The sequence below is a fragment of the Gadus chalcogrammus genome, chromosome 5 (assembly GCF_026213295.1).
Source record: "Gadus chalcogrammus isolate NIFS_2021 chromosome 5, NIFS_Gcha_1.0, whole genome shotgun sequence".
In the NCBI taxonomy this organism is placed as follows: Eukaryota; Metazoa; Chordata; class Actinopteri; order Gadiformes; family Gadidae; genus Gadus; species Gadus chalcogrammus.
Genome location: NC_079416.1, coordinates 23,123,111 through 23,149,651, shown reverse-complemented (window position 1 = coordinate 23,149,651; position 26,541 = coordinate 23,123,111). Strand labels below are relative to the sequence as shown.

General features: G+C 49.7%; 2 protein-coding genes across 4 annotated transcripts in view; both read right to left on the bottom strand.

The window, feature by feature from the left end:
• Positions 1–26,541, bottom strand: part of LOC130382363 (H-2 class I histocompatibility antigen, Q9 alpha chain-like) — a 66,770-nt gene that overhangs the window by 4,588 nt on the left and 35,641 nt on the right. For 2 of the 3 annotated variants that reach the window (XM_056590054.1, XM_056590057.1), the window contains exon 4: positions 22,586–22,885. In XM_056590054.1, the coding sequence (XP_056446029.1) occupies positions 22,586–22,885 (300 nt within the window). Of the gene's footprint in view, positions 1–22,163; positions 22,334–22,585; positions 22,886–26,541 lie in introns of those variants that run through there. The other variant, XM_056590059.1, reaches the window with a different exon arrangement.
• LOC130382361 (NLR family CARD domain-containing protein 3-like) lies at positions 6,539–14,498 on the bottom strand. Its single transcript, XM_056590052.1, has 9 exons — positions 14,305–14,498; positions 13,728–13,824; positions 13,407–13,523; positions 13,216–13,332; positions 12,915–13,031; positions 12,720–12,786; positions 12,339–12,567; positions 8,949–10,731; positions 6,539–8,116 (listed from the first exon to the last, which is right to left on the bottom strand). Exons 2-9 carry the CDS (start codon positions 13,808–13,810, stop codon positions 7,804–7,806), a joined length of 2,826 nt encoding a protein of 941 aa, XP_056446027.1. The 5' UTR covers positions 13,811–13,824; positions 14,305–14,498; the 3' UTR covers positions 6,539–7,803.

Sequence of the window (26,541 nt, the reverse complement as noted above, 5' to 3'; positions counted from 1 at the left end):
GGTGAGGTGGAGGTGAGGTGGAGGTGGAGGTGTGTTCCCTACCTCCGTCCCTCCCAGTCTTCCCCCTGTTGGTCCTGATGAGGGCGGGGTCCAGGGGGGTGGGGATGTCCTCGATGCCTTTCAGCTGGACCACACACTCGTACCTCCCCCAGTCCTCCTGTGGGACGGCCGTGAGGTCCAGGTCCACGCTGACCTGGAAGGTCCCGTCGTGGTTGGGGAGGACCTCCCCGGGGTCCACCTGCTCATGGAGCTCCTGGCCGTCTCTCCTCCAGAACACCACCACCCTGTCTGGGTAGAAGCCTGTAGCATGGCACACCACTGGGGAGGAGGGGCTCCTCTGGAGCAGAGACACCCGCGGACGCTCTGGAGAGAGGGGGGGGGGGGGGGGGGGGGGGGGGGGGGGGGGGGGGGAGAGGGAGGGGAGGAGGAGAGGGGGGGAGAGAGAGAAAGGGAGGGGGGGGAGAGAGAGGGGGGGAGAGAGAGAGAGACAGAGTCCGGTCGTCTGTCTGTGGTTTCTTTCTACAACCCCCCCCCCCCCCCAACCAAAACCCAGGGAGGAGGTCCCAGAATAATATCAGAACAACATTTGTTGCTCTATTTTTAATTTGTGATTAATATCTTATTATTCTTAAGGCACTGATGGAAGCATTAATCACTAATAAAACAAGAAATCATCGGCTGAACACACGACAACATTCAGTTGGATCCACTGAGTTGTTTATTGCAATTATGCTTCACTAACAAATGAGACAGAAAAATAGTCCCTTACATGTACACAATAAACACAAGGACTAAAACAATAGAAGCAGCAGACTTTACAAATCATCAACAGGTGTGCACGTATCTTTAATAACTGAACATGTTCTGCAGCCACTTGGTTCCAAACGGAACACAAAAAAATCAAGATTCAGCCTAAAGTAATTTACAACATGCAACATTATCCCATAGACCACTTGGTTATTAAGAATAAAACATAAAATCTGCTTTAAATCAGGTTGTAAATCAGGATTATGACAACAATTATGATATAAGAGCCCTTAAGACCAAAACTGGTGAAGTCTGAAAATATACAAAGATGAACCATCAATAGGTATTTTATATACATTACAAATAATAAATGTGCTTATCTAACTGTGGGAGATCTTAAAAGTCTTTTCATGGTTTATCATGCTATACTTTAAAGAACAGACAGACAGACAGACAGACAGACAGACAGACAGACAGACAGACAGACAGACAGACAGACAGACAGACAGACAGACAGACAGACAGACAGACAGACAGACAGACAGACAGACAGACAGACAGACACAATGTAATTGTGTGTAAACACAGACACTGAGTCATCAGTCCTCTCTGTGCGTGCGTGCGTGTGTGTGTGTGTGCGCGTGTGTGTGTGTGTGTCCTCCTCCCCCGCGCCCGTTTTCTTTTTCTACAACCGACGCCGGCCCCCCCCCCCCTCTACCGCGGAGGGATCACAGAGACGCTGTCCCCCTCTACCAACACCCCCGGGAGGAGGTCCTCCTGGGTGAAGGAGGAGCAGAAGGTGTGGATGTGTGTCAGTGTGTCTGAGGACCCTCCTCCACCTGGGGACACTCTGTAGAAGGACAGAGAGCCAGCAGGCCGGTCCAGATACACTCCTACTCTGGTGGAGCCAGCGGGGTGGAGAGGGAGGTCTGTTAGTGTACCGTTGTACCGGGCATAGTAACCATCATCAGTACAATAAAGACTCCAGGACTTGTTGTTCCCTCCAAGCACGCTGTCACGACCCCCTCCTCTCCTTGTGATTCCTCTGTATGTCACTCCTATACCAACCCCTCCTTCCCACTCTACCTCCCAGTAACAGCGGCCAGTCAGAGCCTCTCTACCCAACACCTGGGGCCAGGAGTCAAATCTGTCTGGGTGATCCGGATACGACTGGTCCTCTTCAACCCACGTCACCTTCCTGTTGTCCTCAGACAGAGAGAGTCCTCTGTGGGCCGTGTTGGGGTCCAGTGTGAGGTCACAGGCATCTGAGGGAGAACCAGACATGATGAGCTGCTGAACCGCTCTTCATCCTCATCATCATCACTAGTACTGTTCTCCTGCGCTCTATGTACATTAGGGCTGTCAACGAATATTCGCTGCTGAACCGCTCTTCATCCTCATCATCATCACTAGTACTGTTCTCCTGCGCTCTGTGTACATATACATAGATATGAACACATACATACATATACATATGTACACATTCATAGATACACACACCTCAACAACAACGTTATGAAAACAACGACAATATTATGAACAGATCAACAACAAACATCTCTCCTTGGATCCAGGCTGCTCTTCTTCTTTTTATTCTCTTTCAGACTCTTTTTGTGATCGCTCTCTCTTCTTCTTCAGCCCCCCCCCCCCTCATCCCTCTCCCCCTCAGCCCCCCCCCTCACCAACCCCCCTCCCTCTCTCCCCCCCTCAGCCCCGTCACCCCCGCTTCCCCTTCCCCTCACTGCGCCCCTCAGCCCGGTCACACCCCGGTCACACCCCTCCCTCCCCCCTCAGCCCCTTCACCCCCCCTCACCCCCACAGCACCCTCTCCCCCTCACCGGCCCCTCAGCCCGGTCACCCCCCCTCCCCCCCACAGCCCCCCCTCCCTCCTCCCCCTCTCCCTCTCCCCCTTCACCCCCCCTCCCCCCCACAGCCCCCCCTCCCCCTCACCGGCCCCTCAGCCCGGTCACCCCCCCTCCCCCTCTCCCTCAGCCCCTTCCTCCCCCTCCCCCCTCAGCCCGGTCACCCCCCCCACCTCAGCCCCCCCTCAGCCCGGTCCCCCCCCTCCCCCCCCCCCCCCCCTAGTCCTCCCCCTCAGCCCGGTTGCCCCCCCCTGAATGTAACAATGTAATACCTGCTGGGTTTTATACAAGTAGGTTTAACTGTGATGATCGCTCTCTTCTTCTTCAACCTCCCCCCCCTCATCCCTCCCACCCTCAGCCCCACTTCCCCTCCCCCTCTCTCCCCCCCTCAGCCCCCTCACCCCCGCTTCCCCTCCCCCTCACTGCGCCCCTCAGCCCGGTCACACCCCTCCCCCCTCAGCCCCTTCACCCCCCCTCCCACTCAACCCCCCCCACAGCACCCCCTCCCCCTCACCGGCCCCTCAGCCCGGTCACCCCCCTCCCCCCCCAGCCCTGTCACCCTCAGCCCGGTCACCCCCCTCCCCCCCCAGCCCCCCCCCCCCCCCCCCCCTAGTCCTCCCCCTCAGCCCGGTTGCCCCCCCCTCAATGTAACAATGTAATACCTGCTGGGTTTTATACAAGTAGGTTTAACTGTGATGGTCGACAGTATTAATATACGGAAGATACATGAGGTCAGCCATCATCTTCATTTCCAGTAGGATGTGACCTCACTTCCTGCTGTGTGGATGGACTTCCCGTCTCAATAGTGAGTGTGTGATGTGATGAATCAAACAGACACTTACACTTCTTTAGAGCTGGTTTCAGCCTCCACACTCCACCGTGCTCCACACTGGGGGGGAAACAAAGTGAGAGCAGCATGTTGAAACATTCACCTTCATCATCTGCCGTCTCATCACGTTCTACACAACATGAGTGACAGCTGCCTCTTCAAACCACTTCATCTAGCAGCATGAATCCTAGTAGGAGACTTTGTCCCTGAGTGGTGAGCTGTCCTCTCCATACCTGAGAGTGTCCAGTCTCCAGCGTGGATCCTCCAGTCCAGCAGAGAGCAGCGCAGCTCCAGAGTCTCCTGGGTGATTGTAGCTCAGGTCCAGCTTTCTCAGATGGGAGGGGTTGGAGCTCAGAGCTGAGGCCAGTGAAGCACAGCCTTCCTGTGTGACCAGGCAGCCAGACAAGCTACACACACACACACACACACACACACACACACACACACACACACACACACACACACACACACACACACACACACACACACACACACACACACACACACGTGTAAAATACTGTGTTTTTCCAGTCTGCCAACCACTTAGTGAACGTCCTACTCCAAACACAGGTGGCGTTGCCTTGATGACGTAGAAGGTCCTTTTATGAAGCACTTCCTGGTCCATTGAAGGGACCATATTTGAGGATAAAGAATTAGCAATTAAGATAATGAGTACTGGATATTAGGGGGTTACAAAAAAATTTAAACGTTTACATGACCCCTACTTTTTCGTGTACACGGTTAACCGTTTCTTTATTAATTAATGGACCGCAGTCGCGCTATAGGGGGATTATTTGTTTATCGATGCGCGAGCAGAATGATCGCAAAAAATAACTTTTGTTTGACCGGTTGCCGTGGTTATCTCCACGTGGTTCATTTGCAGTTGCGGTGTTAATTAGGATGTTTTCAGCTTACTGTTACATTAAACTGTAATCAGAAAACGCGGTTATATGCTAGTATAGACCCTATAGTATCGGTGGTATAAAGGCTGGGACGGATTTCAAATTATAAATATGTACACTTTATGTTGAAAGTATAGACCGTCGCTATTCCCAATGAAACGAATGAGGTGGTGATTATTCTTCAAAACGAGAGCTGGTAAATTGGGAAAAATGAATTAAACTGTAGTCAGGCAACGCGGTTATATGCTATAGACCAGTGGTTCTCAATCTTTTTGGAGCAAACCTGACCTTACCCTGATCCTCTGGCGCCCCCCCCCCCCCCATCATTTATTTTTAATAAACTAACAACCCCACTCACACTCGTGTTATATTGCTTAAAGCTATTAATGCATCGTTTTTCATTGATTTTGCGGTGGTCACTAGTAGCAATGAATGCCCTCTGAGTCGGTTTTGGTGAAAAAAATATTAAAATAGTCATGACATGCAAATGTCTCACTTCTGATTGGCTAACGGCACTGTAATAAACCCAATTAAACTTCCAGAGCGACGAGAGAGAGAGACTAGAGAGACAGAGACACAGAGACGACAGACAGAGACAGAGACAGACGAGACAGAGACAGAGACAGAGAGAGAGAGAGAGAGAGAGGCCTCGTCTCCCGTCGTCCTTGACCGGGACCACGGCACTCCCGCGATTCCCGCCGTGCCCCGTGAACGAATGAATGAATGGCCCGGGTACCAAGGATACCGTGGCCAGGGCAATTTGGGCCCCACGAAAACAGATTGCGCACAGAGGGGGGGGGGGGTTGTGTTATGTTGCGCAGGGGTTACCAATTTGTTGATATTTTCATCTAGTGTTGAACAGTGCACAATGAACAGTGAAGGTAACAAACTCTTAAAAAAGAACGTGAATTTGAACAAGTGAAAAATTAACTTATAATATATAATAATATATTGAACTAAACTTGAAGTAACATCTATCAAGTGTAAACATGCACAATATGTCAGTTTGGCGCGTTTGTGAGGCCACAGAATAGGCTACAATTCATTTTAATCAGTGGGAGCCCTGTGCTTGTTTCCCTGCAACAAGCAGGTTCCATCTGGGGGTGATGGAAGACAGTGTTTGTAATGTCTAATCGATTGCAGAATTTTGTTTTAGTTGCAGTCATTGCGGAAATCCCGGCCTTGCATAGGTACGTGGTGGGAAATGGAAGCAACGTTATCAGCGCTTTTACGGATATCTCGGGATATTCCGCTTTGGTTTTGATCCAAAAACCCGCCAGAGAGGTTTGCTCAAACACACTTTTAAGACCACCATCATTTGCTGTTTCGATCAATTGAGCTTCCTCCTGCACTGACAAGTGGTTCGGGACATTGACAAATAGGTTGCGGATCCACTCATTTGTTCGCCGTGGATCTTTGGAGGATGGGAAGTGAGGTTTGAATTCATTTGAAAGCGAACAAGGTGATCGCACAACAGCTGCGAGAGAATGTGCCCTGCCTCAGTCTCTCCCAAAATCCCCACTAATGTTTGGAACATATCGAATACTCCCCTGTCCACTCGTTATCCCCACTAATCAAGCTTGGCTTTAAATGCAGCAATTTTATCTGCGAGTTTAAAGACAGTCGTTATTCTTATGATTTACTAACCAGTTACACATGTACACGTGTACCCGTGCACACCCCCACTGGATATATTAAGCTTTAAAACACGTTTTTTTTATATCTTTCCAGAGACCCTCTAAAATGTTTCTGTTGAGGCTTTCAGGGGGTCTGAGGTGTCCAACTAGGGGTAAGACCCTCCAAAGACCCCCTGCACTAAACTATCACCGTCCCGTGTATGGGGGACAGTGGGGGGGCAATATAATTATATTCTGAGCTCATTTTTATTTTTATAATTGATAGGTTGCAGGCATATGGATGTATTACAATATCCACCTAATAAAAATGTGTTAAATCTCCAATGATACAAAATCACGGATGTGGTCATCACAGGTACTGAGTTATAAGCTGAGTTATATAACCGTCCTCTGATGTGGAACTTGTGGTGTAACTGTTTGACCATTGAGTAAAACTGACCTGAGAGTTTCCAGTGTACAGTGTGGACTCCCCAGTCCAGCAGAGAGCAGCTTCACTCCTGAATCCTGCAGATCGTTGGAACTCACGTCCAGCTCTCTCAGACTACAGGAGTTGGAGCTGAGAACTGAGGCCAGAGCTTCACAGCATCTCTCTGACAGACGACAGCCATTCAGCCTGCACACACATAACACAATATGTTAGGGACTGTGATTAGAATGACCCACATCTTTTACTTTAAACTTAATGGAGGATTTTTCACTTTTTTTCAGGAGCACTCGTGCCCCCAAGTTAAAAAATGTAGGAGCACAATAGGTTTTTGTTTAGAACATTTATCAGCCTGCAGAAATTGCACACACCAACAGCACCAATTTACTAAAGCAAAATTAAGACTAATAAATAGGGAGATGACATTTAGGCTACACAAAACAGCACCAATTTCGGCTTCCACCGTACCAGGGTTATTGGGCTGGGACTGGGTTCGATTTATATAGAAATCGGGACAGCGAGAATGCCTAGTGGACTCGATGTGTTTCACCACAGCATCGCGTTTCAGATTAGGGTTCCCCATTATGAACAGAGAGGAGCCTGCCATTGCCGATGGGGCTTCCTTACAAAATGTACAGACTTGGCATCATAAACTAGCCACCCGAAATCCTTCAACCAGTCGGGGGTTGAATTTGTAGACTTTATCGACTACAGTAACAGCATTAACTTTCTCCACGCAGTCTATTCATAATATTGTAATGACCACGGAAAAGGCAGTGAATGAAGTATGATTAGACAGCGATTTAGATACCTAATAAACCGTTGGGACACACAAGACTGGTAACCATAGCAACGTAGGTAAACAAACCCGCTAAACCCTCCCGTAGCGCTCCCCGCGCTACGGCCATCCGGAGGCGCACAGAGCTTTTGGCTGTGATATTATATATACAATACAATTATAATATATTATATACTATTCTATATAGAGCTCGGGGAGTCTCAAACGGCAACAATCACTTTCTCCTCCATGCTGCGGTTCACCCCGGACTGCACTGCAGGGAACGGTTGGCAGGTTGAAAACTGATTGGCTGTTACGTTAGACACGTCACTCAGTGGCCACGCTGTTGAACGCTGATTGGCTGTCATCACGCGAATGTCGCGGCAAAGTTTCAACTCGAGCAAAAGTGGCGTGCTGCAAATCCACCTGAAATCCACGTGAACGCGCTCGCCAGTGCCGGGCAAAAGTGTCGCGATGCAAATGGAATCGCTGCTTTGTATGGAATCGTTTCGCCCCTTCGCGTTTGGTGTGAACGCACACTCGCAAATGCGAGTGAAATGGGCGCACTGTAGAGCCCTGGATGAAGTAGTTCCACCAAGCTAAATTGTTCCCCTTTCAGTAAATTCAGCTCTCTGAAAGTGAGGAGAAATGTAAAGTGTATGTCGTGGTTGGCTTGTTCTTCAGCCCAGTCCAGGAAATCTGCTCAATGTCCCCTGATGTAGAACTTGTGGTGTAACTGTTTGAGATATTGAGTGAAACTGACCTGAGAGTTTCCAGTGTACAGTGTGGACTCCCCAGTCCAGCAGAGAGCAGCTTCACTCCTGAATCCTGCAGATAATTGGTACTCAGGTCCAGCCCTTTCAGACTACAGGAGTTGGAGCTGAGAACTGAGGCCAGAGCTTCACAGCATCCCTCTGTCAGATTACAGCCATTCAGCCTGCACACACATAACACAATATGTTAGGGACTGTGATTAGAATGACCCACATCTTTTACTTTAAACTTAATGGAGGCTGTGTGTAGCAACCAATAATGTTATAGTGGCAAATTAAGTAATGAATGCCAATAACATAAAAATGTAAATGTAATAACGCCAATAACTTAATAACTTGCCAACAATGTAATAAAGTTGTTGAGCCAATACCGTTATAACTTTTTGCCAATAATGTTATAACTTATTACGTTATTGGCTGCTTACTATTATTATAACAGAACCCTAAGAGTAACGTATAAATCCAAATTCACTCTTTGGTCCTTTAAGGCATCCTCTGGAGGGGGGTATGAGGTTGGAGGGGTCACTGTTAGGTCAGATATTTAAGCGTTTGATGCAAGATGCAATAATAAGGTCAAGTGTGACAAATTCTCTCCAGAAATTGAAAATAAAATAAAGAGATACCTAATTTATTGCATTATTGGCTCAGTTATTACATTTTCTAAATATTTTTTATACAAAGCCAATAACGTAATAACCAGCCAATAACGTAATAAGTTATAACATTGTTGGCAAAAAGTTATAAAAGCTTTAATAAGATATGTTTTATTAATTGAACTACATTAGATCCTTAAATGTTAATTTAATAATCTGCGTAACTTTTATTTTTAACGTAAGTTATTGTCTTCCATCTTTATTAGAAAAGTGGGTTAGTGGGTTTATTGTAATACATGTTATTAGTGAACCTACAGATATGTTTTGTTAGTTATAACTTATATATTCTACTATCAGGTATATTGTGTTGTGTATTGTCATACATTATTATAAGTAAACCTACAGTGATCTTTTGGAGGCTTTGATCACTGGCAGGAGCATCAGAAGACCCTCCTCTGAAGCTTCGTATTTCTTCAGGTCAAACATGTCCAGCTCCTCTTCTGATGTCAGTAAGATGAAGACCAGAGCTGACCACTGAGCAGGAGAGACATGCGTTTCGAATAGACTTCCTGATGTCAGGGACTGTTGGATCTCCTCCACTAGAGAACGGTCGTTCAGCTCATTCAGACAGTGAAACAGATTGATGCTTCTCTCTGGAGAGAGATTACCATCTAACTTATGCTTGATGTAAGACACTGGTCCCTTGTTGGTCTGTGAGCTACTTCTTGTCTGTCCTAGCAGACCTCGTAGGAGAATCTGATTGGTCTCCAGAGAGAGGCCCAGGAGGAAGCGGAGGAACAAGTCCAGGTGTCCGTTCTCACTCTGTAAGGCCTTGTCCACAGCACTCTGGTAGAGGAGGAGTTCATCTTCACTGGAGGTTGGTGGTTCTTCTGAGAGCAGATTGACACCATCGTGGATGAAGGACCAAAAGACATAAAGAGCAGCCAGAAACTCCTGGAGGCTCAGATGGACAAAGCAGAACACCTTGCCCTGGTACAGCCCACACTCCTCTTTAAAGATCTGGGTGAACACTCCTGAGTACACTGAGGCTGCTCTGATATCAATGTCACACTCTACCAGGTCTGCCTCGTAGAAGATCAGGTTGCCTTTCTCCAGCTGGTTAAAAGCAAGTTTTCCGAGAGAAACAATGATCTCCCTGCTCTCTGAGCTCCAGTCTGGATCCTTTTCATCCCTCCCATGGTACTTCCTGTCCCCCTGTATGGACTGAACCCTCAGGAAGTGGCTGTACATCTGAGTCACAGTCTTGGGCGTTTCTTCTCCTATCTGGGATGTTTTGAAGAAGTCCTCCAGGACTGTAACAGTGATCCAACAGAATACTGGGATGTGACACATGATGTGGAGGCTTCGTGATTTCTTGACGTGGGTGATGATTGTGCTGGCCAGCGTCTCATCTTTGAATCTCTTCCTGAAGTAGTCCTCCTTCTGTTGGTCGGTGAACCCTCTCACCTCTGTCACCATGTCAACACACTGAGCAGGGATCTTATTGGCTGCCGCAGGGCGTGTGGTTATCCAGACGCAAGCAGAGGGAAGCAGGTGGCCCCTTATGAGGTTTGTCAGCAGCATGTCCACCGAGGTGGACTTTGTGACATCATTCCATATATTGTTGTTCTGGAAGTCCAGAGGAAGTCGACACTCATCCAGTCCATCCAAGATGAAGACAACTTGGAACCGGTCGTATCTGCAGATTCCTGCTTCTTTGGTCTCAATAAAGAAGTGATGAAGAAGTTCCACCAAGCTAAATTGTTCCCCTTTCAGTAAATTCAGCTCTCTGAAAGTGAGGAGAAATGTAAAGTGTATGTCGTGATTGGCTTGTTCTTCAGCCCAGTCCAGGATGAACTTGTGTGTTAAGATGGTTTTACCAATACCGGCCACTCCAGTTGTCATCATTGTCCTGATTGGTTGATCGTGTCCAGGTAAGGGTTTAAAGAGGTCGGCACATTTGATTGGTGTTCCTTCCTTGGCTGGTTTCCTGGAAGCGGTTTCAATCAGTCTGACCTCATGTTCCTTGTTGACCTCTCCACTGCCTCTCTCTGTGATGAAGATCTCTGTGTAGAACTCATTCAGAGGTGTTGAATGACCTGCTTTAGCGATTCCCTCAAACACACACCAGAACTTCTTCCTCAAATGAGACTTGATTTTATGTTGGCACTCGACAGCAGCAGCTCCTAAATGAGAAAAAAACATTAGACATCAGTTAGTGGATGGTGGCATCAGTTGGAACATGTCAATATTTCCTGTTGAATTATCAATTTCATGATATTTAGTGGCTTCATTACTTGTGGTCAGAAAAGCTGGTTGTGACAAAGAGTGCATGTTACAGATTCAAAATGTTCAGGACATTTCGTTTTTCCACAGCAATATGATTGGTCTAATGATAATACTAATGATAATGAATTAGTGTAAAATGAAATGCTGATATCACAAGATAGTGTTGCATCTCTTCCACTGAGTTATTCTGCTGTTGATCTGCAGCTTACGTTTAATATTCTTATTAATTATAATAATATTAATAATTACATTGAATAACATTTTATTTCAATGCACCTTTCATGACACCCAAGGTCGCCTTAAATTCATAAAACAATCTAGGGTCAAAAACAGCAAGAGCTGCATCGCCAACAGCATGATCAAAACAAGACATAAGACCCATGTAGGAGGGGGTAAGAACAGCAGTGAGGAGACCCAGGTAGGAGGGGGTAAGAACAGTGAGGAGACCCAGGTAGGAGGGGGTAAGAACAGTGAGGAGACCCAGGTAGGAGGGGGTAAGAACAGTGAGGAGACCCAGGTAGGAGGGGGTAAGAACAGCAGTGAGGAGACCCAGGTAGGAGGGGGTAAGAACAGTGAGGAGACCCAGGTAGGAGGGGGTAAGAACAGTGAGGAGACCCAGGTAGGAGGGGGTAAGAACAGTAGCCCAACGGGGATACGAGGGGAACCCCCAGTAGGGGGTCATTACAGCGAGAAGGCCAGTGGGAACACATGTGTCTTGAGGAGGGATTCAATGTTGTCAGGGAGTCTCTTTCAGTTCAGCTCAGAGCCCCAGCACCCACGGTGCTGAGAGCCCTAGCACCCACGGTGCTGAGAGCCCTAGCACCCACGGTGCTGAGAGCCCCAGCACCCACGGGGCTGAGAGCCCTAGCACCCACGGTGCTGAGAGCCCTAGCACCCACGGTGCTGAGAGCCCTAGCACCCACGGTGCTGAGAGCCCTAGCACCCACGGTGCTGAGAGCCCTAGCACCCACGGTGCTGAGAGCCCTAGCACCCACGGTGCTGAGAGCCCTAGCACCCACGGTGCTGATGCGGGAGGTCAGGACGGTGAAGACCAGCTGAGGATGACGAAGGGAGCGGCAGGGCCTGTCCTCCTGGAGGAGGTCGGGGAGATAAGTGGGGGCCACGTTGTGGAGGGCTTTGTCGGTGAGCAGAAGGGTTTTAAGGTCAGTCCGGTGTTGGACAGGGAGCCAGTGTAGTTGGACGAGAATGGGGTTGATGTGGTCGGGGGATTTGGTGCTGTAATGATGATGTTTAACATTCTTTAACCTGAGACCCCCACCATTACCCTACATATCCGGATCAAACCATTTAACCTGATACCCCACAACAACCCTACATACTGGATCAAACCATTTAACACCAAAGAGGAAAGATTTTCTCCACGTTGAAGTTTGAAATGTATAGGTCTCACATTATGTAATTTAGTCCGAAGAGAACAAATAATATTCTCCTACTGCTCATCAAAATGTGTATTTCTTGTGTTTTCAAAATAAGAGCCTCTTACCGCCCCACAGTTTGTCAGCCAGTTCCTCCTGGTTCATTTCCATCAGGCAGAGGATTGTGATGTCCACCACTCCCTCTATGGCGCGCCTCCTCTGCTCCTCCTTCTTATCATCCACCTCCTCCTCCTCCTCCCTCTGACCCTCTGAGCATTGTGGGTAATCTGAGAAGAGATCCCTCCAGAGCTTCTTCAGCTCCTTGTCTAGAAAAGCGTGTGCGTTCTCCTCAGCCCTCTGGAACAGAACAAACATCAAGGAGAACTTTACTCTGAACTCCCTGAGGACATCAGAAGCATCTTTCCTGGATTCACGTCCCGCTGGACAAGAGATGCTTTCTAATGTTCATGGAGAGCTGAAGTCAAACGTCTCGGTGGACATTTACACACCTTGATCAGCTCTGTTTGATGTTGCTGTAGAGACTGAGCACTGGTAACCTTTGACGTCATCTGGTGTCTTTGGGGAACACACACACACACACACACACACAATTCTATTTCGCCAGACTTGTAGATCAGTAGAGTATCAGTAGAGACTGATAACAACCAAGTGGTCTGTTTTCATCGTCTGTTTGAACCCCCTACCTCTCCTCGCTGGAGGGGCGTCCATCTTTAAAGTCCCATGGTAGATCCATTGAGTGGTCACTCTTCATGGAGACACAGCTGGGTCCAGGGGAGTCTGTTCTCTGCTGCTGCTCTGGGCTACAACACACACACACACACACACACACACACACACACACACACACACACACACACACACACACACACACACACACACACACACACACACACACACACACACACACACACACACACACTTGTAGATATCAGTAGTCTGAAAACAACCAAGTGGTCTGTTTTCATCGTCTGTTTGAACCCCTACCTCTCCTCTCTGGAGGGACGTCCATCTTTAAACACCAATGGTATATCCATAGACCAGCCACTCTTCATGGAGACACAGCTGGGTCCAGGGGAGTCTGCTCTCTCCTGCTGGACTCTACTAGAAAAACAAGAACCAGGATTTATGGACGTTCGATGGAAGCTGTATCTTTATGATCTCTGATAAATCCTCACCTCTTCTTGATAGACTGATTTCCATCTTTAAAACTAACAGGTGGATCCATAGACCAGCCACTCTTCATGGAGACACAGCTGGGTCCAGGGGGGTCTGTTCTCTCCTGCTTCTCTGGGCTTCAACACACACACACACACACACACACACACACACACACACACACACACACACACACACACACACACACACACACACACACACACACACACACACACACACACACACACACACACACACACACACTAATGATGGAGTCATGATGCATCACTGCTGAGCTCTGAGAGTGACAGCAGTCACAGACAGAGAGATCCTCTTCTTACCTCTTAGCTTTGCTCCGGCGGCCATGTTCCCCAGACAGAGTGGTCTTAGAGGTAGGACCCCCCTCTTCTCTCTCCTCATCCATAGTAGACTGGAGACCTGGACACAAACACAACTCATCCATCACTTCAATTGCCTTTTGAACTTTAGCTGTTTATTGAGAGAGAAGATCTTTGTGACTGCTTCACACTAAAGCATTATGGACGTCATAGACCATCGATATGAACCCCACAACATAACCGCACTGCCCTCACTACAGTACAGATGTGTACAGCAGATGACAGATGAATTATTAAACACCTTGAGACTGTAACTGTGCTTAAACTACAACGCAAAAAAGATATCAAACGAATCACTTGAATATTGAACGCAGTGTTCGATTTACCACACGGGTCAGAAAAGCAGTGAAACATGAACCAAGGTTGCATTCTCTACAGTAAACTGTCTTTAATTGATAAGCGATACACGGAGACATATACCGAGATGAGGTCAATATTAACGATAGTAAGCTGGTTGTTCATTATCATATACATAAACGAAAGACAATAAAAACGGTAGTATACTGTCGGCCTACCTTACCTTATCGTATCTATTCCGTGATTAAAATGCGTCCATACGGTATAAAGTAATACAAGTATAAATGTAAGGGAAAAAACTGAGGTTAAAGTGTTTATAAAACACTTAAACCTTTAAAAAGTTAATCAGGTGAAAGGTTTAAAACGCGGAGAAAGAAAGGCTCCAAGCTGCGACAAACTTATGAGGAAGTGAGCTGAACCGGTTTGACTTTCAGCCGCCCCTCTCAGCGCGGGTAACGTGTTTTCGGGGAAACGCGCACGCGTGCGCACACACTCACACTCACACACACACACACACACACACACACAGAGAGATCACTGAGCCAATTTATGGCAGAAACTCTGATCCTCCAGTCCACTGGGTTACAGCAGAAACTCTGGGACCAGGACCAGGACCAGGACCGGGACCCGGACCCGGACCAGAAGCCGGACCGGGACAAGGACCCGGACCAGGACCCGGATCAGGACCAGGACCAGGTCCAGGACCGGGACCAGGACACGGACCAGGACCCGGATCAGGACCAGGACCATCCATGTTGATATCGCTGCGTGGTCTCTGGCTAGACCAGGGGCGATTCTATGTTCTGACTTTTGGGGGTGCTCAGCCCTCAGGAAGCCACAGGGGTATATGAAGTATACAAAGGGGGAGGGATTACGAATATCGTAGATGTGATTCCTGCATTCTGCTGCATTTTAGGGTGACCTGGTGGAGTGTACTTTTGAACAGTCTGCTGATTTATTGTCAGAAAAGCACAGATATTTTGTATGATATGTAATGTATAATACCAATGAATATTTCATCCCAGAGGAAAGGATTTAACACATTTTGGCTAAGTCTCTAGCCTTTAAAGAATAAATAAATTGTTTATAACTTAACCTTTTTATCTTAGTAATAGACAACACTGTTGTTAATATAGTATTATATAGTATTATATTATCCATGATTTTTCTTTTGCCCTGTCCAAGATTCTGTGACCTTTATTTTCTTCGTAACTATGCTGCCAATTGATGGCGCTGTGAGCTAAATAATGCATTTCTGAACCACTAAAGAGATGAAAAGAAAAAAGACTGTTTGGATGAAGGAATAATCATATGGATGGATTGTGAACTGTAATAATAAAGTTCAGGTAGATTAAATTTCCTTTGGGTAATTTTCACTTAAAAATGAACATATTGGACGGTGAACTGTGGGCCACTCACCAGTCAAACCCAACGATCGGAGTCTGCTTATTGTAAAAGTCATTTGGGATTGGGTTTCTCTTTCACAGTGCAGAAGATAGGAGAGAGGAGAGAGAGAGAGAGAGAGAGAGAGAGAGAGAGAGAGAGAGAGAGAGAGAGAGAGAGAGAGAGAGAGAGAGAGAGAGTTTAAATTGGTTTAAATATCAGAACAAGTGAATGATTAATCGTCCTGTGGATTAATTGTGCAAGTTTGAGATTGTACACAAAACCAGTTTCATATCAAAAGGCGAAATTTAGCACGGCTTCGGGACCACTATAGTTCCGGCTCTATCTATAGTTCGGACCAAGACGTCCAAGACCTCTGTCTGCTCCGTCCTGTGAGTGAGTAGATCAGGAAAGTCTCACTCTCTCTCAGACGCTCTTACTTTACAGTTCCGGTTACACACACACACACACACACACACACACACACACACACACACACACACACACACACACACACACACACACACACACACACACACACACACACACACACACACACACACACACACACACACACACACACACACACACAATTTTGACTTTGGCAAGAACGTCAGCACAAAAGCATTTAGAAACCACCCCTGGACTCGGAGATGAGGTGACATACTGTATGTCTGGTCCCACGGACCGTCCTTAGCGTCCTAACCCTAACCCTAACCCTCACCCTAACCCTCACCCTAACCCTAACCCTGACCCTAACCCTAACCCTAACCCTCACTCTAACCCTAACCCTAACCCTCACCCTAACCCTCACCCTAACCCTCAACCTCCCCCTAACCCTCACCCTGACCCTCAACCTCCCCCTCACCCTCACCCTCACCCTCACCCTCACCCTAACCCTAACCCTTACCCTGTCTCCTGACCCAGGCACACCCTATCTTCCAGCCAAAGACTATTCGGCTGAACCTATTGGGGAAATCGTTGCTAAGCTAACCATGCTGTCTAGCTAAAAGTTATTACAACCAGCTGACCGGATATGATCTTACTATTCTGTACTCTTTGCTTATCTTATGGTTATAACTGAATCTATTGTTTTAAGTCTCCATTTTTTGCAATCCATGGTTTTAACCTTATTTCTATTTGGCTGATTTTACATCTCTCTTTTATCTTTTCCTTCTTTTTTCTATATTGACTCCTTTTAAACTCCAACTCCCACACCCCCTCCTGTTTCTTTAAATAGGTCCAGGCCCTTTTTATTATCATTCCATTTTTTCTTCCAACAAAATGGCAAATAATTTTAGAAACAGGTTTGGCCTATTGGGTAGTCCCACTCACCCCACAGACCCACAGAAACCCTCTCTTTTAAAATTAACTCCGGTTGTGACGGGTCTTTTAACCGATCTAGACCCGAAATTAATCAAACAGTATTTCCAACTATTACAATCTATTCACCACACGGAAATCCTAGAAGAATCGATCAGAACAGGTATCCCACCATTAGGGATGCATAGGAAAGTGACTCAACTCTCAGCATTTATTAAACCGGCGGCACCTGACGATCTGGTCTTAAAGCAGATCAAGGATAACACATTGAAGTATATGATTATAAACTTAAAAACTTTAATACAGCATTATACACACACAATAGAAAAGATCCGTACTCTCCTGGGGCCATTTAATAATGAGGCCCTCGACAGAGCCCTCCGGTGGGCCCACCAGCGTTATGGCAGACGCCTAACTCCGTCTTCCATCTCCGCACTTCGGCTGCTGCTGTCTGCCCCTGATCCGCCACCGCCTGCCACTCCGCTGCTCCTCTCGGACCTTGGGACTTTTCCACCGCTTCCCAATCGATCACGGTCCACCATAGCACCTTTTAAACATCGTAATACTTTAATGCTACCCTCCAGGCCATTAACTATTCCTTCCCTTCTTACCCTTCCAATTCCATTCCCTAACTCAACCCTAACCCGTTTTTCTACATCTACCCCTCAACTACCGAGACCTAGCCGCGTCCCGCTACCACAACGCCCACAACGCTTACCAGTCACCAGGCCACGTCCTCCTCCGGTCGACCCACCGGTGCGGACCCCCTCGCCAGTCGTTGACCCTTCTTGCGTCCTGGAGACGAGCCTTGGTTCTCCCACACCGGACCCTGAGCCCCCAGTCCCCACCCACACTTCCTCAGCCCCTAGACTCAACCGTCTCTCCCTCGCAAGAGCCGCGGCCCGGATACGACTCTGTTCATCGTCCTCCTCGCCGTCGCTGACCACTCCACCTCTTGGTCAGGCGACACCACCCCCCATTACAGTGAAAAAGCAGAAGTCTAACGTACTCACAGTTTCTGTGGAGATTCACCCCTGCCCCCTCATTCCTCCTCTGACCACTCCTACGGTCGTTACTCTGACCCCAGTGGGGAAAGGTCCGAGTCGCCAAACCACGACTTCTCCTTCCCTTTTCTCGTCCCCCAGACTTAGTGGTTCCTTCCAGCAGCCCTCCATACACCCCCCTACAAACCGCAAAGCCACCATGTGGTCCCTGGCTATTAGAAAAGACATAATTTTCACGGGCGACTCCAACCTGGCCCGAATCCCGAAAAGGAAGATGGACGACATACAAATTGATAGTTTCCCAGGAGCCACGCTAAGACATTTAACGGCTATCCTTCAGAAACATACCTCTCCCAGGCCCGAAACGAAGCTGGTTCTGTTGTCTATTGGCATAAACAACTGCCTGAGACAACAGACTCCCCTCACAATAATTAAGGACACACGACGTCTAATTAGGACGACCAGAGAGACCTTTCCTCAGGCTCGCATTATAATTCCCTTGCTAACGATATCCATCAAGCTATCCGCCACCCAAATCCGCTGCGCCAAATCATTCAACGACTTTGTGAGGGATAACATCGAGAGGGTAGACTCATGTGCGGGCTTTCTCAACACTTTGTCGACGCTAAAATTCAAAACTACAAGTGATAATATCCATTGGACTCCTGAAACAGCAAATTTTATGCTTGATGACTGGTTAAACCAATTGGGTTTTATTTCCTTAACATAACCTCTTCCCTCCCCCTCTCCTAACCCTAACCACTCATCCTATATTTTATTCCTTTTATTTATTTTATTCCTTTTATGTATTTTATTTCATTTATTTTATGGTTGTAAAAGTTTAATAACGTATTTTAATTGCTTGTGCCCGTGCCCTCCTCTCCTCTAGCCCCATGTAGTTTTGCATGGCGCTTGAGGGAGCGCCCTAACCCAAACCTAACCCTCACCCTAACCCTCAACCTCCCCCTAACCCTCACCCTGACCCTCAACCTCCCCCTAACCCTCACCCTCACCCTGACCCTAACCCTAACCCTAACCCTCACCCTCACCCTCACCCTAACCCTCACCCTAACCCTCCCCCTAACCCTCACCCTCACCCTGACCCTGACCCTAACCCTAACCCTCACCCTCACCCTAACCCTAACCCTCACCCTAACCCTCACCCTAACCCTCACCCTAACCCTCACCCTGACCCTAACCCTCACCCTCACCCTAACCCTCACCCTGACCCTAACCCTCACCCTCACCCTAACCCTCACCCTAACCCTCACCCTAACCCTCAACCTCCCCCTAACCCTCACCCTAACCCTCACCCTGACCCTCACCCTCCCCCTAACCCTCACCCTAACCCTCACCCTGACCCTAACCCTCAACCTCCCCCTAACCCTCACCCTAACCCTCACCCTAACTCTAACCCTAACCCTCACCCTAACTCTAACCCTCACCCTAACCCTCACCCTGACCCTAACCCTCAACCTCCCCCTAACCCTCAACCTAACCCTCACCCTGACCCTCACCCTAACCCTCACCCTAACCCTAACCCTCACCCTCACCCTCACCCTGACCCTCACCCTAACCCTCAACCTCCCCCCAACCCTCAACCCCAAAACACAACAAGCAATTTAGATCTGACCTCAATAAAAGTTTTCCTCTAATTATTACAAGCTATTCATCACAGAGAGGTTCTTGAAGAAGCAACCACAAGAGGCTCCCCTCCGATAGGGATGGCTCAAAAGGTAGCTCACCTGACTTCATTCATCAAGCCAGCGGGCAGCGGGGCTCCGGGGGAGACGATCCCTTTCTCCTCCACGTCGCGGCTCAGTCTACTTCAGATTGATGTGGAAGTGGAAGAACCAGAGATGTCGGAGAACAAACGACAAACGACCCATATTCTAGAACACTCCGGGTGCTCCGGCGGGAGTCCTGGAGCTCGATATCTAAATAATATCATATAATATATGGATATCTATATCATATGATATTAATTATCACGGCCAAAAGCTGTGTGCGCCTCCAGACCATATTATGACTTTCAAACGACAGCGTCGGGTTCTCCGACGTCTCTGGTTCTTCCACGTCCACATCAATCTGAAGTGGACTGAACCACGAGGTGGAGGAGAAAGGGATTGGTGCCCAAGATTGTCTTTTTTCCCCTGACCCAAACGCACCCCACACAGTCCTTCACACAAGAGCTTATTCCAAACCCAGTGACCCTCACGCACTCCTCCATGAAGGAGCTTCCACCCCCAGCCCACGTTGGCGGCTATTATTGAATCACAATCATCGGGTTGCACAGACTCTGAACGGAGGAGACGTGGGGGACCCCCCCGCCCCCCCGCCCCCGCCTGCCCTAACCTTAACTAACCGTCCCTCCGTGCGTCTCCTCCTCACCCCCCCCCCCCCCCCCATTCTATCTCCACAGCGTTCTCCCTCACCACGTCTCACCTTAACCCCCCCCCCCCCCCGTCTCACCTTAACCCCTCCCCCCCCCCCCCGTCTCACCGTAACCCCCCCCCCCCCCCCCCCCGTCTCACCGTAACTCCACTGTGGACCCCCACCACCTCCCTAACCCTAACCCTAACCAGCTCCTCTCCTCTACGCCTCCCCTTAACCGGCTCCCCTCCCACCCTGGAGGGGCCGACTTAGGGTCCGCCCCGTCCACAGGCCGGCTGAGGGGGGGCCCCCACTAGGAGGGCCTGGATCCCTGAGTCAGGGGGTCTCCCCCAACAGGTTCCCTGAGGGGACCCCTGACATCAGGAGCGGAGACGATCGGGGGGGGGGGGGGGGCAGCCACACACACACATCGTACCCCTCATCAGCACATTGACACAACACATCACACACACTCCACACTGAAACACACATTCACACGCGCACAACACAACAACCCCACACTCCAACCCCACACTATCAGCCTACAGGAACAACAGGACCTCCAGGATGTCCTGGTGGGGGCCCCTTCTCCACAGATATCAGAAGCCCCCCCCCTCCACACCAAAGCCCCTCTCAGCAGCTGGCGGTCGTCTGGAACCAGCACGCCTCCACCTCCATCCCTGTCACACTAAACCTCACCATGCTGGACGATAACATCCTCTACGCCGTCACATGCTCCCAATGCCACGTCATATATGACAGCGAAACAAAGCACACGATACTCACCCGACTTAAACAGCTCTTATATACTATACACGTAGGCACACTCAACACTCACATCGTCCAACGCTTCCAAACTCACCCCATCACCTCACTGTTCATCACCGGGCTGGAGGTGAAGGCGTGCTGGGCGGACAGACAGAGGAAGGAGGCGGAGCAGAGGTGGAGAGCCAAGCTTAAGACCCTCCCCCCTTGGGCCTGAACATCAGGGAGTGGGGGCCGCACTGGGACGCTGCTGGGGGCGCTGGGGGGTCCTGGGACTCCTCCTGGGGGGTTCCCTGCATGGCGTCGGGTCGACTGTGCGTTTTAATATGTTACACGTTTTTATCCTTACTGTTGATCCTTCACATCATGATCTATTGAGGCCTTCCACCTCTTTCACTCTTCCTTTTATTCTGTTGGAGGCTTCTTTTATGTGAAGGATGGTATGAATGTGTGAATGGCTTCACTATGCCTTATTTATCTTTATTCTACTTCATTTAAGAATGCTCGATTCTGATTGGCTGGGAGGGGTGCATTAATCCGGCATATTGCCCGCTGACTTGTCGGTTCTACTTGCTGCTGACTGAGCACAGTAGATCAATACGCCGCTTGTATCGTTTTCTATCACATACATTTCAAACATGAGGTCCGTTGTAAAAATAAACCAAGGAGTGCATGTTTGATCGATCGTCATTAAAGCTGACTTGATACGAATGTAACAACTACGTTGTTAAACTAGTGATCAGTTGCAACCTTGTGTGGTTGCTATAGAAACGCGTTATCTACCGTTGAGCTAACGTTATTCACCGTAGTTCTAAAGGGAACTACTTTTCGAGGGAGATTAACTTAAACAGAGCATACATTTAATAAGCATGCAATACGAATAAGAAAAAGGCTAATTATTAAAGTATATGAATTGTTTTATTATGTTGGCCGGCGCGAAGTAGAATAAACGGAATAATCACCTCAAGGCAGGGCAATAAACAGTTTGATATGCCCGGCTCGCGGAAGGTTACCGCCCTCGACTTCGTCTCGGGCGGTAAGCCGTTCACGAGCCGGGCATATCAAACTGTTTATTTGCCCGGCCTCTCTGTGATTATTCCTTACATATTCTTAATGCGACAACATCTCTGTGGACTTTGGAGAAGGTTCATCATTCAGAGGTGGAGAGGTTTCTACCACCAGACCTCCAGTGTATGAAGACAACCAATCAGATTCTAGGAAGGGGACAGGAAGTAAGAGCAGGTGGAGATCAGGTGTTTGTCCTCCTGGAGAGTTTGATCCACTCACCGTTCCTCTTCTGGTACACAAAGACTCCAACAGCAGCAGCAGCAACAACAACAGCAGCAACAACAACAGCAGCAACAGCGACACCAACGAGGATGAAAACAAGGAGGTGACTCTTGCCTTGAAGGTAAATCAAGAAAATAAAATCAGGTGTGGAATAATAGATGTTATTACAGACCCTCCCCGTCCATCCCTCCATCATTGAACCCCAGGTCTACGGTCACGTGATGCTACACAACGTCAGTGTAACTATTCCTCTAAAATGTGTTCTGGAGCTCAGGGTCACTCAGGGACTGATCTGAGCCTAGCCCTATTCATGGAACTCATTTACCCACAATCCACCACCTCCATCCCCTCCAACACCAGTCTTACCCCCGTTGGTCCTGATGAGGGCGGGGTCCAGGGGGGTGGGGATGTCCTCGATGCCTTTCAGCTGGACCACACACTCGTACCTCCCCCAGTCCTCCTGTGGGACGGCCGTGAGGTTCAGGTCCACGCTGACCTGGAAGGTCCCGTCGTGGTTGGGGAGGACCTCCCCGGGGTCCACCTGCTCATGGAGCTCCTGGCCGTCTCTCCTCCAGAACACCACCACCCTGTCAGGGTAGAAGCCTGTAGCATGGCACACCACTGGGGAGGAGGGGCTCCTCTGGAGCAGAGACACCCGCGGACGCTCTGGAGAGAGGGGGGGGGGGGGAGGGGAGAGAGAGAGGGGGGGGGGGGGGGGGGGGGGGGGGGGAGGGGGGAGAGAGAGAGACAGAGACAGAGACAGAGACAGAGACAGAGAGTCCGGTCGTCTGTCTGTGTTTTCTTTCTACAACCGACACAGAGCCCCCCCCCCCCCAACCAAAACCCAGGGAGGAGGTCCCAGAATAATATCAGAACAACATTTGTTGCTCTATTTTTAATTTCTGATTAATATCTTATTATTCTTAAGGCACTGATGGAAGCATTAATCACTAATAAAACAAGAAATCATCGGCTGAACACACGAGAACATTCAGTTGGATCCACTGAGTTGTTTATTGCAATTATGCTTCACTAACAAATGAGACAGAAAAATAGTCCCTTACATGTACACAATAAACACAAGGACTAAAACAATAGAAGCAGCAGACTTTACAAATCATCAACAGGTGTGCACGTATCTTTAATAACTGAACATGTTCTGCAGCCACTTGGTTCCAAACGGAACCCAAAAAAATCAAAGTAATTTACAACATGCAACATTATCCCATAGACCACTTGGTTATTAAGAATAAAACATAGAATCTGCTTTAAATCAGGATGTAAGTCAGGATTATGACAACAATTATGATATAAGAGCCCTTAAGACCAAAACTGGTGAAGTCTGAAAATATACAAAGATGAACCATCAATAGGTATTTTATATACATTACAAATAATAAATGTGCTTATCTAACTGTGGGAGATCTTAAAAGTATTTTCATGGTTTATCATGCTATACTTTAAAGAACAGACAGACAGACAGACAGACAGACAGACAGACAGACAGACAGACAGACAGACAGACAGACAGACAGACAGACAGACAGACAGACAGACAGACAGACAGACACAATGTAATTGTGTGTAAACACAGACACTGAGTCATCAGTCCTCTCTGTGTGTGTGTGCGCGTGTGTGTGTGTGTGTCCTCCTCCCCCGCGCCCGTTTTCTTTTTCTACAACCCCCACCCCCCCCCTCTACCGCTGAGGGATCACAGAGACGCTGCTCACCTCTACCTCTAATACCCTCACCCCCGGGAGGAGGTCCTCCTGGGTGAAGGAGGACCAGAAGGTGTGGAGGTGTGTCAGTGTGTCTGAGGACCCTCCTCCACCTGGGGACACTCTGTAGAAGGACAGAGAGCCAGCAGGCCGGTCCAGATACACTCCTACTCTGGTGGAGCCAGCGGGGGGGAGGGGGAGGGCTGTCCCTCTACCGTTGTACCGGGCAGAGTAACCACCATCATAACAATAAAGACTCCAGGACTTGTTGTTCCCTCCAAGGTCGCTGTCACCACCCGCTCCTCTCCTTGTGATTCCTCTGTATGTCACTCCTATAACAACCCGTCTTTCCCACTCTACCTCCCAGTAACAGCGGCCAGTCAGAGCCTCTCTACCCAACACCTGGGGCAGGGAGTCAAATCTGTCTGGGTGATACGGATACGACTGGACCTCTCCAACCCGCGTCACCTTCCTGTTGTCCTCAGACAGAGAGAGTTGTCTGTAGGCCGTGTTGGGGTCCAGTGTGAGGTCACAGGCATCTGAGGGAGAACCAGACATGATGAGCTGCTGAACCGCTCTTCATCCTCATCATCATCACTAGTGCTGTTCTCCTGCGCTCTATGTACATATACATAGATATGAACACATACATACATATACATATGTACACATACATAGATACACACACCTCAACAACAACGTTATGAAAACAACGACAATATTATGAACAGATCAACAACAAACATCTCCCCTTGGATCCAGGCTGCTCTTCTTCTTTTTATTCTCTTTCAGACTCTTTTTGTGATCGCTCTCTCTTCTTCTTCAGCCCCCCCCCCCCCTCATCCCTCTCCCCCTCCCCCTCACCAACCCCCCTCATCCCTCCCCCCCTCAGCCCCTCCCCCTCACCAACCCCCCTCATCCCTCCCCCCCTCAGCCCCTCCCCCTCACCAACCCCCCTCAGCCCCGCTTCCCCTCCCCCTCCCCCTCCCCTTCACTGCGCCCCTCAGCCCGGTCACACCCCTCCCCCCTCAGCCCCTTCACCCCCCCTCCCCCTCCCCCTCAACCCCCCCCACAGCCCCCCCTCCCTCCTCCCCCTCACCGGCCCCTCAGCCCGGTCACCCCCCCTACCCCCCCACAGCCCCCCCTCCCTCCTCCCCCTCTCCCTCAGCCCCTTCACCCCCCCACAGCCCCTCCTCCCCCTCTCCCTCAGCCCCTTCACCCCCCCTCGCCCCCACAGCCCCCCCTCCCTCCTCCCCCTCTCCCTCAGCCCCTTCACCCCCCCTCCCCCCCACAGCCCCCCCTCCCTCCTCCCCCTCTCCCTCTCCCTCAGCCCCTTCACCCCCCCTCCCCCCCACAGCCCCCCCTCCCCCTCACCGGCCCCTCAGCCCGGTCACCCCCCCTCCCCCTCTCCCTCAGCCCCTTCATCCCCCCTCCCCCTCCCCCCTCAGCCCGGTCACCCCCCCCACCTCAGCCCCCCCTCCCCCGCCCCCCCTAGTCCTCCCCCTCAGCCCGGTTGCCCCCCCCTGAATGTAACAATGTAATACCTGCTGGGTTTTATATAAGTAGGTTTAACTGTGATGATCGCTCTCTTCTTCTTCAGCCTCCCCCCCCCTCATCCCTCCCCCCCTCAGCCCCCTCAGCCCCGCTTCCCCTCCCCCTCTCTCCCCCCCTCAGCCCCCTCATCCCCGCTTCCCCTCCCCCTCTCTCCCCCCCTCAGCCCCCTCAGCCCTGCTTCCCCTCCCCCTCTCTCCCCCCCTCAGCCCCCTTAGCCCCGCTTCCCCACCCCCTCACTGCGCCCCTCAGCCCGGTCACACCCCTCCCCCCTCAGCCCCTTCACCCCCCCTCCCCCTCAACCCCCCCCACAGCACCCCCTCCCCCTCACCGGCCCCTCAGCCCGGTCACCCCCCCTCCCCCTCTCCCTCAGCCCCTTTATCCCCCCTCCCCCTCCCCCCTCAGCCCGGTCACCCCCCCCACCTCAGCCCCCCCTCAGCCCGGTCACCCCCCTCCCCCCCCAGCCCCCCCCCCCTAGTCCTCCCCCTCAGCCCGGTTGCCCCCCCCTGAATGTAACAATGTAATACCTGCTTTTTATACTACGGGTTTTATACTAGTAGGTTTAACTGTGATGGTCGACAGTATTAATATACGGAAGATACATGAGGTCAGCCATCATCTTCATTTCCAGTAGGATGTGACCTCACTTCCTGCTGTGTGGATGGACTTCCCGTCTCAATAGTGAGTGTGTGATGTGATGAATCAAACAGACACTTACACTTCTTTAAAGCTGGTTTCAGCCTCCACACTCCACCGTGCTCCACACTGGCGGGGAAACAAAGTGAGAGCAGCATGTTGAAACATTCACCTTCATCATCTGCCGTCTCATCACGTTCTACACAACATGAGTGACAGCTGCCTCTTCAAACCACTTCATCTAGCAGCATGAATCCTAGTAGGAGACTTTGTCCCTGAGTGGTGAGCTGTCCTCTCCATACCTGAGAGTGTCCAGTCTCCAGCGTGGATCCTCCAGTCCAGCAGAGAGCAGCGCAGCTCCAGAGTCTCCTGGGTGATTGTAGCTCAGGTCCAGCTTTCTCAGATGGGAGGGGTTGG

Excerpts from the sequence above, each read along its gene's own strand:
- LOC130382361 (XM_056590052.1), bottom strand. The coding sequence starts at position 13,810 with ATGGATGAGGAGAGAGAAGAGGGGGGTCCTACCTCTAAGACCACTCTG. Across the intron at positions 13,524-13,727 it reads CGCCGGAGCAAAGCTAAGAG|CCCAGAGAAGCAGGAGAGAA; the intron begins GTAAGAAGAGGA and ends TGTGTGTTGAAG. Across the intron at positions 10,732-12,338 it reads GGCTGACAAACTGTGGGGCG|GAGCTGCTGCTGTCGAGTGC; the intron begins GTAAGAGGCTCT and ends TTTCTCATTTAG.